General features: G+C 43.6%; 1 protein-coding gene across 1 annotated transcript in view; it reads left to right on the top strand.

The window, feature by feature from the left end:
- Positions 1–15,968, top strand: part of LOC116982982 (tyrosine-protein phosphatase non-receptor type substrate 1-like) — a 42,087-nt gene extending 26,119 nt beyond the window's left edge. The window contains exons 4-9 of the mRNA XM_033036514.1: positions 7,768–8,073; positions 11,838–11,942; positions 13,163–13,206; positions 14,717–14,824; positions 14,933–15,019; positions 15,777–15,968. Of these exons, the coding sequence (XP_032892405.1) occupies positions 7,768–8,073; positions 11,838–11,942; positions 13,163–13,206; positions 14,717–14,824; positions 14,933–15,019; positions 15,777–15,968 (842 nt within the window). The remainder of the gene's footprint in view (positions 1–7,767; positions 8,074–11,837; positions 11,943–13,162; positions 13,207–14,716; positions 14,825–14,932; positions 15,020–15,776) is intronic.
- Positions 15,969–16,879: the final 911 nt, after the last annotated feature.

Raw genomic sequence — 16,879 nt, 5'->3', positions numbered from 1 at the left:
GTAGGACTGTATGGCAAATCAAATTCTCTGTATGTTGAAAAACATGTTTAGCTAATAAATTACATGCGTTACGAGTTACGAGTTATTAGCTTCCTACTGTGTCCTCTATAAAGATCTGATCATGCCTGGGGGATTTGTCTACCTTCACACAACTTAGGACGTTCAGTATTTCATCGACCGTAATACCGACTTACCTCAAGATCCTTCCATTAACTGTCCCAGATTCTGAGATGCCACCGTCTTTTTCCATAGTAAAGCCTCAGTTTCTCTCATTATCTAAACTTCCTCACACCCAGGTGCCTTGCCTTTCATTCTAACATGAATGTGCCTGCCCAGAACTCTTGTAATCATAATATTTAAAGCATCCAACTTTTTAAATGCTTCGTTCCCCGCAATCAAACGCGTGCAATCAACTGAAGCAATTCCTTGTCCAATACGATCAAAGTAGGCCCTGCCCCAATTAGGTAATTTAACGAGCGGGACGGCCCTTTCTCTATCCTTAACTATCTTTAAACTATCTTTAAACAAATTGAACAGCAGTCAAGGGTCGCAGAAGGCTCACACAAAGAACGCTTCAGTCACATGCTCTTCCCAATTTCTTAAGAGTAGATCAAGCTCTGCCCTCTACCATGTCGGGCCCTCTGCATGTTGCCTGAGGAAACGTTCCTGAACACATTTGACACATTCCACCCCACCTAAGCCTTTTACACAATGCAGTCCCAGTGTATGTTTGAAAGTTAAAATCCCCGATCATGATAACCTTATTATTAGTCTTGCAGCTGCCAGCAATGCTGTGGCATATCTGCTCTTCTAATTCCTGTTAACTATTTGTGAGTCACAACAAGGTGATAATCCCCTTTTTTATGTCTCCACTCTACACATATAGTCTCAGTGGACGAACTACCAGTAATGTCATCTCGGACTAGTGCCATGACATTCTCCTCAATCAATAAAGCAACAGCCCCCTCCTCTTTTACCCCCAGACCTATCTCTCCTGCAGCACCTGTATCCTGGAACATTAAGTTGCCAGTCCTGTCCCTCTGCTAGCCAGGTTTCCTTAATGGCTACGGCATTCCAGTCGCACAGACCTATCAACACCTTGAGTTCATCTGACTTATCAATAAGGCCTCTCGCATCAAAAAATAAGTGCAATTCAATCCAACAGTCCTTCCTCGCTCCCTACTGTAATCCTTTCTATTATATCCTCTGACCTTATTTCATCTCCATGCATACGGCTTCCAGCCTTTCATCTGTCTCAGTCTTCCTTCGGATCCCATCCCCTTCCAATCTAAATTAAACCCTTTAGGGGATTCCTGTTTCTCCTTAAAATTATACCTATAAGTTTGGACTACCCGACCTGAGATAAAAGACTGACAATTCAACTGATTTCCTACTGGACATTCAACGTGGAATATGATATCCATTAATAAATCCTTGCATCGTAATTTGATAATTTAATAGATGTTATTGATGAATATAACGTGTGGATGAATGGTTATCGTCCTTCATTTGATTGTAAAGAAAACATGGAAAGAAAAAGTTAATGCAGGAATATATTGTATCCATTTTCTGGTATTGTTACTAACATCCCCTAATCATTTCCACATTCTGATAATGTCACAAATTACTGTTTCACCGTCCTATTTTCATTATATCCTTGTGGCCAAATTATATTAAGCGAGTAGGATATATTCGGCGTGGATATCTTTACGTGGATTCATGTTTCACCCAAATTTATTGAATACATAGAGGCACAGAGCTACACTGCACTGAAACCGGACATTAGCCCAACTCGTCTATGCCAGCCGACCTAGTCCCAGGTGGCTGCTCCTAGACCCCGTCCCTCCACGTGATTCTTATCCATGTTTCCGTCCAACGGTCTTTTATATGTCGTAACGAGTTATTTGTAGATGAATCTGGTTCAACGCTTTGTGGCAGACAGAACCAGCGAAACGCTATTGCTAACTTCTTACCACCATAAACACGATGAATGGATTATTCATGGTGGCAGGCATTTACCACTAGTTGGTATCAGTGCCGGGGCCTTATTATTTCACAATATATATAAATCTTTCTCATTCAGTTGCACGCACAGAAACGCACATACACAGACACACACACATCCGCCACACACTTGAATGGGTTCAATCTGATACTGATGGAATGTAGGGCAGCACAGTGGTGTCTTCAGGTGGTGTCTATGGTGGTGTCTATGTGGAGTGTGCACGTTCTCCCGGTGACTGCATGTGTTTTCTCCGGGTACGCAGGATTGTAGGTTAATTGGCCGCTGTAAATTGTTCCTAGTGTGGTGATATTGGATGAGAAAGTGGGATAACCATAGACAGAGTATGAAGGGATGATCAATGCACAGCGTGGGTTCAGTGAACCAAGAGACTGTTTCCATGCTGTATCTCTAAACATTCAGAAATTATACTTCATAATGAAAACCGGGTTAGGTTAAAATTTCTCCCTCTGTTCGACTTGAAAATCTATCGAATGCTTCACGGCTATGGGCAGATAAGCAGACGTTATCGCTTTGATGATAGTCCCATGTAAGCCAAGGTAAACTAAGTTTTACACAAGACGACAATAATCATATGATACGGAATTAGTCTAATCTTGAGATGATACCAGAAATAAGTTCTGCATCATGTTCGGAGCAGATATACTTGGCCAAAAGGCCCGTGCCTATGCTATACTGTCCTTTGTACTTCTCAAAGGCCTTGCTAAAGTCAATTTAGACGACGTCTATGGCACTGGCACCAGCAATCTTCTTTGCTGCTTCTTCAAAATACTCTGGCAAATTCGTATCTCATGCACAAAGCCATGCTTACTATATCCACTGTACGGATCCATTCCAAAAACAGGTGTATCTCATCCCTCCACTTCACTCTGATTCATTTGTTCACTGTTCTCCATTCTGATTCGATGAATCAAACGCGAATCCACATTGGTATTTGCCCATATATACCTGTGTGTGCTTACGTGTGTCCAGTCACCTCTTTGTTAATTTGAGCAGTCAGGTGCGGGATTAACAACAATAGACAATAGACAACAGGTGCAGGAGTAGGCCATTTGGCCCTTCGAGCCAGTACCGCCATTCAATGTGATCATGGCTGATCATCCACAATCATTAGCCCGTTCCTGCCTTCTCCCCATATCCCCTGACTCCGAAGAGAGGTTAGTCTACGTGGTAGTCTGGGGTACGTCCGCAACTCTCTGTAATTTCTAGCTGTCTTGGGTGTAGCTGTTCCCAAACCATGCCTTGATGCGGCCCGATAAAATGTTTTCAATGGCGCATCTTTTGAGGCTGGGCTGTTGGGGACATGCGTAACTGCCCAAGCCTTCTAAGAGAGTAGAGGTATTGGTGTGCTTTATTTGCCATTGTATCGACGTGGCTGGTCCAGGACAAATTGTTGGTGATATGTATTCCTAAAAACCTGGAGCTTTCAGCCATCTTTACTTTAGCAGCATCAATGTATACCAGGGTATGTGCACCGCTTCGCTTGCCGATGTCGATCATAACTTCTTTGTCTTGCTTTCCTTAAGAGAACGGTTATGTCATGATATAAGGAAACGTCCAGAGTTCCTTAGTCCTTGTAATATATGGATTTCCATGGATTATTGGGATTCAGGCATTGATTGACAACCAGCACACAAGGATGTGACAATACTATAGTATAAACCCTCTAATTCAGGTCAGTCCTTTCAACTACTTTAGGCATTTACTGATCCAGGTAATTACTTCCAACTGTGGCACCCGCCTTGCATATACAGTAGCTTCTAGCACCGTGTACGTAAAGCAGGACTGGGTCTCTTTGCTTTCTGATTGCATTCCATCTGGATATCTGTGGAGTCACCAGTTACCTTCAGGTTTCGCGTCCTCAGGAAGTAAAGCAGTTCAGACTACAATGTCCAAAGGACTTATGCAAGTACATTGGAGCATCTAGGAAGATTTAAAAAAATAACTAACAGTGAGGTACGGATTTCCCTGCATCCCAGCAAACTTTGCCAGGCTATTTTTATATAATCACAACTCATACAATTAGCGATTCTTCACAGAGAATTCACCATACTCACATATTGAATAGGGTTTTAGAAACCGGTAATTGGTGTCAGTATATTTCTCAAACGATTATCTTGCCAATATTATATTCCAAATAGTCACAACCATGAAGTTTATTCCGCTGTTTTCCAAATCCTCCAATATTTAGAGCAATTGGATTGCTTATGTGAACTGATAACCTGTTAGTAATTAATCGCTGAACTTTATTAGCAATCAACCAGTTCTGCGCAAACTGTAGAAGCAGGTGTCCGCACAACCCCAGTGAATTCTTCATCGACGTTGACATAGTTTAACCTGTATACATGCACTCTCCTCTCCGCTTGCACCCACTACCCGACACTAAACTACACTAACGGTGCCTGCATCACTGCCTGGACAATCAAATTTTGAATTATTGTGTATTGCTTGATTTCCTCCATGTTTAGCCATTTGGGCATATCCAGCGAGCAGTTTCATCTGTATAAGTGTTACCGCAGTGAACGCTATTTCTACTTGGAAAACTTGCAATAGTCGGTCCAAAGCCCACCATCTGGGCAACAACCCTCGTGCTATCTGTTTCACCGTGCCCGCCCACCGCCATCCTCGTCGGTTATGGATTTATACAAAACCCTTTGACCAAACCGATGTAACACTGAGAGCTTTTCAGTGGTGGCGAAAGCAGAAACGCCGACAACAGAAGAACGAATGCCTCAGGAGCAGCGGTGAAGCAATTTATGGATGTTTCGTCTTCAACTCGAAGCAGTTACCCCAGCAATCTCTGTCGAATAGCGAATACCTCCCTCTGTTAAGAACTTCAAATATGTATTATCTATGTCTTTGCTAAACTATAGACCAATGGATCTCACGCTTCTCATCTGAAGGTTTCGCAGATTTTCTGCTGAAATGACGCAAACTTCCGCTATCATTGCACAACAGTGTACCGATGTTTTTGCAGAGACTAACTGAGCAAAATGAGGACTTTCTCTTCATCCTGTGCGAAAAATCAAACTGAATTCAGTATGCAGAGCAGGGGCATTTCAAAAATCGAGATTAGCGCTTAAATGTCTTCATCATAGCTTGTGTTAGCACAAGGCTGATTATTGGAGTGGAAGCGATAAGTGACGAAATGGGCGGTACGGTGAGGGGAGGGGGAGCGGTGGGTCGTGGTCAGGGATGGTAGTGGTCTGGTGGATCCGGATTGATGACGTTGGGATGGCGGAATGGGACTGCTAGGGTTGGGATTTGTGGTTTGATTGGGGAGGCGGGGAGTCAATTTAGCCCAACTAGATGCAAAACGCAGGTTGTTAGAGATCATCTACGTTATATTTGTTTGGTGTATTGCTTTCTCTTCATTCAGTGAAATAGGCCACAGCCGATTGTGCCGCTGTTGACAGCAATGCAAGTAACATTAAGTCTCGCCACATCGACAAGAGCCGCGCTGCAGTCACAGAAGGAGTGGCGTGCATCATCGTCTGACAATTCAACCTTCAGATACGTTCACTGCTCCCACACGCCCTGTGATCACTTGCTGCAGAATGTTGTCCAGTATTACACTTCGCTGTTTCTCTTTTTGGGGGATAATTTTCACAGGTACATGGCATCCCCATAAACCGTTTATACAGACTAAAACCTACATCTATTCAAGGTGTATTTAATGCGTGTCTTTATTTCCATTTGCAATTAGCCCTGCTCTCGCGTTTAACCTTCTGGGGTGAAATATTCCTAATCTGGCCTGTTTTTTCCTTTAGGCTCTGGGGAAACTGCAGACAAAGTAAGTCAATTTCCTCAAGCAGTGAATGTCTCGACGGGCCAACATGCTTCGTTTCACTGCTCTCTTCCCTTCTTTAGTGAAGGGCCCCGCGTAAGCGTACATTGGTGGAAACAGGGTGAAAATGAGTTTTTCATCCCAGACCCTGACGGGAGAACGATTTCCGGCGTCAGTACTAAATTCAGTGGCTTCCTGAAAATAGCCAATGTGAGCCGACAGGATGCCGGAGTATATTATTGTACCATCACCCGCCGGGGCACTTTAGTTGGCAACGGAACCGGATCCGCATTAGTTGTGTTGGGTAAGTATGTTTAAACGTGTAACGAATGCGATTTCGCGTCTGTGATATGGCCCTGTAAGTAGCGTGTTTTTTTCAGATTTGAATCATTCATACAGCCAGATGAATACTATAAATATTGCAATTGGTAAATCATACCATAGATGGCTTGCGTGCTGATATGTATAAACAAGATGTTTAGCGATATTAATCAAAACGTATCTTATGTATTGGAAGTTTATTTCCAAAGCACAGCATAACATCAGTACAATACAGGTAGCATTGTAGTGCCCGTCGTGAATACGTAAAAGACATATGCAACTATGGTAGTGGGTGATCCCATACGATGTACCATTTCGCCTGCGTTGGATCAAGAGTTTGTTTATATATTGGACGTTAGAGTCATTCAATTGTAGCCATGGCCTCCACATGAATAACTTTGGACGCTAATGTTGCGGACGTAACATAGCGAAGAATCGGAACCTAAATTTCCATCAACATTTCAAATGACCTGCATGGTATTCCGGACCTTCCACCCAAAATTCTCATATCACAACTAAATTACATTTTTCAGAATTTTGTATTCACATTTTTTATTCAACATTCCCATGTGCGGCATTTCCCCGAGACCTCAGTGTGGCAAGAACAACACATTTACCATCATGTTGCGGGAACTGCAGATGCTGGTTTAAACCGAAGATAGACACAAAATGCTGGCGTCACTCAGCGGGACAGGCAGCATCTCTGGATAGAAGGAATGGGCGACGTTTCGGGTCGAGACCTTTCTTCAGACTGGCAGGGGAGACGGAGACACAGAGATAAGGAAACGTGTGGTGTCAAAACGAGACAAAGGGGATGCCGATCAGGGGGAATGTAGAATAGATCATTGTTAGCTAGGATAAGGGAACAACAAAGTAAACAGAGATAAAATGTAAACGAGGACAGTCAGATTAGTCGGAGAACTGGGAAGAGAGCGAAGGCAAGGGTTACTTGAAATTAGAAATGAATATTCATACCGCTGGGGCTTAAGCTGCCCAAGCGAAATACGAGGTGTTGTTCCTCCAATTTGCGGTGGACCTCACTTTGACAATGGAAGAGGCCCAGGATAAAAAGATCATTGTGGGAATGGGAGGGGGAGTTAAAGTGTTGGCTAGTGGTGGGATCCCGTTGGAGGTGGCGAAAATGCCGGAGAATCATGTGCTGTATGCGACGGCTGATGGGGTGAACGGTGAGGACTAGGGGGACTATGTCCCTGTTGCGACTGGGGGGAGGGGGGGGGGGGGGCAAGCGCGGAGCTGCGGGATATCGAGGAGACACCAGTGAGGGCATCGTTTATGATGGAAGGGGGGAACCCCTGTTTCCTATTGCATGAAGGCATCTCAGATGTCCTGGTATGGAACACCTCATCTTGCGCGCAGATGCGGCGTAGACGGAGGAATTGAGTGTCGGGGATACAGTCTCTACAGGACGCAGAGTGGGATATACATTTACCATCATGTTTTTCTTCACTAGACAGCACGAGTAAACGGCATCTCTGATTTCAAATCGGGTATAAAGATTCCGTTTACATTATTATAAATGCACAATGAACGCGCGAATCTGCGTCACATTAACCATTCACACTCCGCGCAATTATTTTCTACTAATATAAACGTATCACTGACCTTCATTCCCTAGTTCCGCCAACTCCACTGAAAATTTACTCTGGAATTCCCGAGAAGACGGAATCCTTCTTTATTCTCTGCGCGACATCTCCCTTTTACCCAAAGGATATCAGCTTCATCTGGTATAAAGATGGTATAAACACTACAACGGATTTAGTTAATAGCAACAAGCCCATCGCAGGTGGATTGTATGAAGCTTCCAGCCGATTAAAGGTGACACAGTATGGCCCGACCGGCACCGTTTACACCTGCCTTGTGAATCATGTAACTCACCGTGTTCCTGCAGCAGCCACTTACGTTGTCATCAACTCCGACACAGGTAAGACTGTGTATCTCTATTACCATAGAAAGATACGTAAAGTTTGAGATTTCACAAAATGTCGCATGATATGAATTACCGTTAGTCCTGGCCTGAAACTTTCAACCTTGAAGATCCGTCTATTATAATCACATCCGCTGGAATTCCATGTGGCTGCAAATGTTCTCATCAAGTACACGCAAAATTGTCTTTTGACAAATTTCATTGGGAGCTGCTACCTCCAACATGTCAGGCGCTGCACTCCGAATCTGAAGAATGCTACTCCTACAAATCTCCTCGATGCGGTATAACCGCTGGTTTTCCTTTTTCTTCAGGGGGAATGGGTTGTAATCGCCCCAGTAAAGCATCCCCCGTGACCAATTGCCCTTCATTTCTGTCCAAACGAGAAGACCCCAAACTTCTCCCAACTCTTCACTGAACCGGCCACTATGATCTCATCATTCTCGCAAACAACCTGTGCACAGACCTAACTTAAAAGTAGTGATTTTCAAGCATTTACCACGGCATCACGTGCTTTTGGATCCACTGCTTCCATGAGGCCCAAAGTTCCACGACCTGCCTTAAATCTTTTATCAGTGCACCAGAATTGTGTAATATGTTTTCCGGTTTACAGTATGCTTCTATATTCCTCAAAATATAAGCATGTCCCTGTATGTTTCAACTTACACATGAACAGTTACATCATACCTTTTAAAATGCAATTGAGCCGAGTCTGCTAATCTCTGCAGTATATCAACTACCTCCTCGCGTCTACTATTATTTTGTGTTTGAGGACAGCACTCCCCTAACAAACACACGAATATTTCCCGGCCACCGCGTGGGACAATTGTTTGATTCTAACATTTCCAGTGATCCCGTTGTCCGATTAACATATCTCGCTCTGCCATTCTGCTTCCACAGCCAGGTAAGTCAGCGCAGAGGTGTAAGATGGATACACGAGCTACTATCCGCTCATGGCCGAAAGGCCACGGAGCTGAAACGCTCTCCCTCATTCCCTGAACATGACATAACTGGCTACAAGTCACGAATTTTCCAACAATTTGAACCTTGAAATAAAGTAACACACTAAAAATATACTAATTGAAATTCCTGAATTTTAAAGCGGATATAACTGTGAGTCGGACCGCCGGTTTGCTGTCTCCGATTTAATCTGAAGTGTCAACTAAATATTATCGCTAATATTGGCGTTTGCTTTTAACAAGGAAAAAGCAAATACTCCGGATTGTCTTTTTAAAGCTATTTTTTTTGTAAAGTATGAAAACCAGGCTTTCTCGTTTACAGGAATAGTTTCATAAAATGAGGCCTAAAAGCCAGTTTTATTTGTTTGACATATAATATAGAACAGCACACCACAGGATCAGACTCTTCGTCCCGCCATGTCCGGCAAGTTAAAATAATTACCACTCCCTGCAAGTGATCTATTTCCATCCACACATTGTATGTCGATGTGCCACCACAAAAGACTCATAAAGCCCACATTCGATTCTGCCTCCAACACCACCACCCATGGCAACGTTTTCCAGGCACACACAACTCTCTGTATAAAAACAACTTGCCCCACACATCTCTGATCTTAAAGTTATGCCCGAGATTAGTTCACATGTTTTCCCTGGGAAAAGGTTTCTAACCATCTATCCTGACTATGCCCCTCATAATTGCCCCCCCACTTATGTCTCCCTCAACTTCCGATGCCCTAGAAAAAAAGAATCCAAGGTTGGCCAAGCTCTCTTGATGGCCAATATCCTCTAATCCAGTCGGCACTCTATGACAGTTATGGAGCATGGATACAGGCCTTTCTGCTCAATATGCCTATGCCGACCCAGTTGCCCCATCTACACGTCCCACTTGCCTACGTTTAGCCCTTATCCTTATAAACCTTTCCTATACATGTACCTGTCCAAATGTCTTTTAACTATTGTTTTAATACATCTGTTCCGCACCCTATCAAAAGTCTCCACATTCTTGCCGTAATGGAGCGACCAGAACGGCACACAACATTCCAAACGCGGCCGAAGCAAAGTTTTATAAAGTTGCAACATGGTTACCACTCACCACATGGCTCTTGTACTCAGTGCTACGACCGATGATGGCAACTATACTAACTGCATCCTTTTTCACGCTATCAATTTGTGTTACCATTCTCAAGGAACTGTGTTCCTAGACCTATGATTCAAGGCCTTAAAATTTACGGTACACCTTTCATTAACATTGGACCTCCGTAGTGCAACAGCACACACTTGCTCTGATTCAACTGCATCTACCATTTCTTCGCCCACATATTATACCATTCACTGTTTAGACTGGGATTGTCATAATGTTAAGGACATTGATCAGCAGGAATTGGTCAAATATGTTCAATACAATATACTTAGCCAATACGTGTATGGCCCTACAATGGAGAGGACAATCCTCGACCTAATCTTGGGAAATTGGCAAGTGACTGAAGATGGTTATCAACAATTGCAACTGGATGTTGATCTGTTGGGCAGGTAGGTTGAGGAATGGTTAATGGAGTTAAATGCAGATAAGTGCGAGGTGTTGCATTTTCTGAAGGTCAAACAATGAATAGCAGGGCACCTAGGAGTGTTGGCAATCAGCGGGGTCTGGGAGTGCAGGTATATAGTTCCTTGAAGCTGGTGTTACTGGTCAAACAGGCTTGCGGCGCATTGGCCTTCGTCATTACGAATATTGAGTATAGAAGTTACGATGACATATCACAGTTGTACAGGATATTGGTGAGGCCACATTTGGAGTATTGTGTTCAGGTTTGGCCAGTTTGATCGAGGAAATACGTTGTTAAGCTGGGAAGGGTGCAGAGAAGAGCATTCGCAGGACTCGAGGGCATGAGCTATGGGGAGAGATTGAGCAGAATAACACTTTATTCTTTGGACTGCAGGGGTATGAAGGGTGTATAGGATAATGAGATGAACAGAAACGGCAAACGTACAGATTATTTTGCCCAGAGTAGGAGAATCAACAACCAGAGGACAACGCTTTAATGTGAGGGGGGGGGGGGGATATTTAATCTGCCTGAGGGTCAACTTTTTTTACACAGATTGTGCTGAGTATATGGAACGAGCTATCAGGGGAGATAGAAGGTACACAAAAAATGCTGGAGAAACTCAGCGGGTGCAGCAGCATCTATGGGGCGAAGGAAATAGGCAACGTTTCGGGCCGAAACCCTTCTTCAGATATCAGGGGAGATAGCTGAGCCAGGTGTCATAACAACGTTTAAATGACACTTGCACCGGTGCATGGATAAGATAGCTTTCGAAGGTAATGGGCCAAACGCAGGCAAGGGGACCTAGTGTAGATGGGGGATGATGGTCTGCATGGTAAAATTGGGCCGAAGGGCCTGTTTCTACACTGACTCGCTGACTCCATAAATGTTCGCGTGGGGGGGGGGGGGGTGTTTAGGAACCAATAACTCAATAACTACAGTTCTATTGGCTTGAAAATAGTTATGAATAACCACAGGGCCGGTCCACAAAATTAGCTGTAACTATTGACGGCCTTTCTCGCAACTCCCGCAATTTTAGTTAAATATCCTTTGTTCATCAGGCAGAACGAGTTACATTTTCTCCAGGTACACTTTCTGGAAATTCACATCTGTCAAGTTTTTTTTTGTTCGCTTTGTACAAACGTTCAGATTATTACTAAATTTCAGAGCTTGCGGCGTGTTGCGTCATATACAAGCGACGTGGGATTTTCCTAATTCACCAGCTACGATTTTCATATGTACCTGATGTATTTCAATCTTACAGATTACGTCAATTACGTCATGATTTCGATATGCGCAGTGAGCGGTCTTGTATCGTTGCTATTGGCTCTTGTCATTGCAAAGCGTTGTATTGCAAGGAAAATTAAAGGTAAGAAATAATTTATGCATTTTTTTCCATAGTGTTATACCTCCAGAAAGGGAAACATAGGAACTCTCAAAGGTATAAACATTATTTTTCATTGCAGCCGATTACATTGCGGCGCAGGCCGGAGTTCGTCCTCCTCTCGTACTTTCTCACAATTTCCTACAAATCTAAGACCATTAACCATTTTTATTTCTCTCTCGCTTGCCTGCTCGGCTTCCCATGTCGTGCGTGCAACTCGCTGCACCAACTCACCTTGGTTCCAATATCCCAATTATTTTTTTCTAACGTAACGTTTCTTTAATCCTACCTCCTAATGACCGTCTATGTTTTTGATCTTTCCCACAAGACGCGTCATTCTTTCCATATCAATGTTCTCAGAACTTCCATTAATTTTAAAGACAACCTCGTCGTCATCCCTTATCTTTCGTAACAAGATCAAAGGAACGGAGCGTGATCTTTATTTATGCTTTCCTGATATGAATAATTCACATTTTCTTCAGGATTTTTTGAAACCGGCCCCACCAGAACTCTCCTGGTTACATCGACCGTGGTCCAATGTGCTTAGCATAATGTCTCCCGTTTTCAGTCTCCTGCCTTCAACCGTGTTTCATTTGTGTTTTATGATATTGTGTTTTATGACGATCAGCGCATATGGTGCGAGTTCTCTCTAATATCCATTTACTCCTCCATATCGCATGGACTGGCACCTTCCAAGGAATTAGAACTCTGCATCTCTATTCATCACGGAAAATCATCACGGAGTATGGAGCACAGTGAGATCAATGTTCGGATAAGTGACATATTGGGCAGCTGAACATCAAGAAGGAAGTGGTGTTTGGGCCTTTGAAGAGCATTAAAGTGGATAAATCCCATGGCTTGGTGGAACCTATCACAGGCTATTAAGAGCTGATCTTTAGATTTTCTCTAGTCACAGCCGAGTCCCTGCAGGACTGGGGAGCAGCAAACTTGATTCAGCAGCGAAGCGGAGATATTCCAGGAAATACAGACCGGTGAGCAGCATGTCACTGGTCGGGAACCTATTGCAGAGGCATCGGCATATTTGCTTATTATTATTAACGATTCGGCAATAAAGCCATGACTTTTCACATGATTATGCCCATCGATCTATATTAACCCCTATCTCTATCACACCACCGTCTTTTTCGGGTGACAAAATTCTATTATTTAATCTAGATAAGTAATTAATATTCATAATTGACCAGGTACGCGGAAGGAAGAAGAAAGATCCGATGTTATTGAGCAACTGGTATGTATGAAATAAGTAAAGTTAAAATACTGCGTTTGCCTTCTATACGACAAATTTATTAGCAGTTGTATTGCTCCCAGTGCCTCTCGGTAACAGCCGTCCAAAGGGTTTTGTCCGTTAACACGAATGCTAGAAGAAAATCCATATTGCCAAGCTGATATATTGCACTCACTTCTAAAAATCGTACCTGTTGTCTACAAAATGTCCAGGGTATATTAAATGCTCTTACATTCTGAGCAAAATCATGAGTGCCTATCACGGATGCATATCTGCCGTATTTGCCTGGCACGCACAGCATGTAACTACAGGTCACAAATAGTTTAATTTAAGTTTCACCCGAAGCGCCTTCCCAAGCCCATGGCCATAGTCGCAGGACAACACACGATAGATACTAATTGCAGTTCCAGCCTGCTGTCGACATCTCAGTGATGAATTCAAAATTCAGGATCATATCAGGAGCCAAAGGTGACCATTAAGCCAATCAACTCTATTTCCCCATTCAATAGGCTTTCGGCTGATTCAACATTCTTCGTCCATCTCCTCCGCCATTCATGCATATATTGTGATTCTCATGCTGGTGACAAATATAATCAGAGTTTCATCTTCATGTTGCTTTCTCAATTTCTGATAGGCGAATTCACTCCCCGTTTCAATGTCAATGCCCCCCCCCTCCCCCACCACCACCCATCCCCATTTCCGGAAGCTGCTGCGGCTCCAAAATTCATTCATGACTATCAGCATCCCCGAGTATTTACCCTGTCAATCCCATAAAACACCATGAACATTCTCTGAACAGTCTTGTGTATCAATGTCCCTTGCTTTAAGTGAGGGCATCAAAACAGTCCACATATTTTGTTGGGCTGTAAGATAGCGGAGTCAGGGGATATGGCGAGAAGGCAGGAACGGGGTCCTGATTGGGGATGATGAGCCATGATCGCATTGAATGGCGGTGCTGGCTCGAAGGGCCAAATGGCCTGCTCCTGCACCTATTGTCTATTGTCTATTGCTGTAGTTCAAACAACGCTTAGTTAATTTGAGCTAAGACTTCTATACATTTTTTGCTGCATCCCCTCTGAAGATGACAGGCAAATGCTGCTGCGCATTCTGACAGTCACTTAGAAACAGAAGCTGAATTGTGATGTGAAATCAAATGGAAAAACGGGAACTAGAGAAAATGTTTGCGTTCAATCAATTGACTAATTTGCTTCTTTGCGTATATAAATGCTGAGAATAAGCAAATAAAGTCGTTTACGAAGAAAACAATTGCCGTATACGGCTTGGGAGGCCTCCCCCCACCATCCCCAAATTGCGATTTAATTAACTAATCTGATCTAACTTGCTTTTTGGGGCAATGTTAGAGCAGGAGAATGATCGACATCGTACCCATAGGTTATTGACATTGGAACTATTCATGTAATGAGCACTCGAAACCATTTTAGAGCCTGATGGCGTCGTTCTGCGCAAGAATCAATGCACCTTTGTATAGAAGATGTATACTTTTCTCGTTCAGTCCATGGAACGTGCGAGTGAAGCGATGGTGCCTTATGCTGCGCTAAATCTGAGCAAACCCCGGAAAGTTCCAAGGCAGGTGAATCAAGAAAGGACGCTGTATGCACAGGTACATTTTAACATACGAAGTCGGACACCCCCCACCACCCCCGCCACCCCCCCCTCCACAGTAAATCTGTTAACTGTTAATTATGTATCCCTCTTGGGCTCTCACCAGTCCCTAGCTGACAGTCAACCTACCAGGGAACCAGCTTACCTGTCATCTGATGCCAGCCCCGATTTGCACAGTTTTTCGTCGGCTCCAGTAACCCACTCACCACCGACCCCTTCTCTCTCTCTCACTCACACACACACACAGTCACACACAAACACACACACACACACACACACACACACACACACACACACACACACACACACACACACACACACACACACACACACACACACAGATATACACACACACATGCGCGCGCGCGCACACACACACACACACACACACACACACACACACACACACACACACAGATATACACACTCACACACACACACACGCACACATACACACACACACACACACACACACACAGATATACACACACGCACACACACACACACACACACACACACATACACACACACACACTCACACACACGCGCACACACAGACGCACACATATACGCACACACACACGCGCACACACACGCACACACACACACACACACACACACACACACACATACACACACACACACACACACACACACACACACACACACACACACACACACACACACACACACACACACACACACACACACAGATTAATCAGACTGAAGTAGGGTCCCTACCCGAAACGTCAGGTATCCAATTTCCCCAGAGCTGCGACCTGACCCGCTGACGTACTCCAGCATTTTGTGTCAATCTTTGATATAAACAAGCATCTGCCCGTTAATTTGATTACTTTCCTTTCTGATCCTGCAAAACGTTCGGGTCAGTGTAAGATTCAAAGCAGCTTTAAAAATGAACTAATGTTTTCTCCCTAATTTTCATCTCGCAGACCAAGCAGAAACCAATGCATGGTAAAGTGATTTCTACGACGGGAAACAAGACAGGAGAAAGCGGCACAACTGCGCCCATTGCTTTCCGTGAGCAGTTGCACTTTAGTGAACAGTTGGACTTTAGTCTGCTTTCTTTCCCACAGCCAGCCGTCAATCAATTCTGCAACCTGTCGATAATTACTATTCTCTGATCTTTTTTTTTATTTTGTCGCCAACCTCTTTGACATTATTTTGCAAATCTAGACAGATTATAATTTCTTTATTAGCATAGCTGTGTCTCTCTGTAATTTTCACGAAGTTTGCTGTTGGTCCAGCATGATTCCCCTGCTGAAATCATCATGAGTACACATTGCTGTACACTTTCTTTCTATATTTCTATTTTCTGTCCGTTAATTATTGATCCTGTGAAATTTCCTGTTATCATGAAAGTTAAGCTTATTGTCCTATTGTACACTGGACTCATTCATCCCCCGTTAGCTATTCAGTCAGCTGTTCGCCATTCATGTTTATTGTAACTTGAATTAGTCAAACAACGACTATCCAGACTGAAAGAAATACACCGGTAACTGAATCCCGACAGTTTGAATATCGGGATGCCCTCACGGCCACTCAATTTCACGGGGTACTTGGTAGTTGCTCACTCCCAGGTCAAAATGTTATGAACCCCAGCAATTGGGAGAGGTTGGTAACTGGAGATTCAATTTCCTTACCAGCAAAAAGACTTCCGAAAACACGCTAGGATTAAAAGGCGAATTAATAGTGATTCGGCAATAAACCCATGACTTTGCACATGATCATTCCCATCGATCTATATTACCCCCTAACTCTATGTCCACCGTCTTTTTCGGGTGACAAAATTCAATTTTTTTAAATCTAGATAAGTAATTTTGGGTGAGTGGGCAAATCCATGGCAGATGCAGTATAATGTGGATAAATGTGAGGTTATCCACTTTGGTGGCAAAAACAGGAAAGTAGACTATTATCTACATGGTGACCGATTAGGAAAAGGGAAGATGCAACGAGACCTGGGTGTCATGGCACACCAGTCATTGAAAGTAGGCATGCAGGTGCAGCAGGCCGTGAAGAAAGCGAATGGTATGTT

The sequence above is a fragment of the Amblyraja radiata genome, chromosome 17 (assembly GCF_010909765.2).
Source record: "Amblyraja radiata isolate CabotCenter1 chromosome 17, sAmbRad1.1.pri, whole genome shotgun sequence".
NCBI lineage: Eukaryota > Metazoa > Chordata > Chondrichthyes > Rajiformes > Rajidae > Amblyraja > Amblyraja radiata.
Note: the sequence above shows the minus strand (reverse complement) of the source record. Positions and strands in the feature narration are given on the sequence as shown.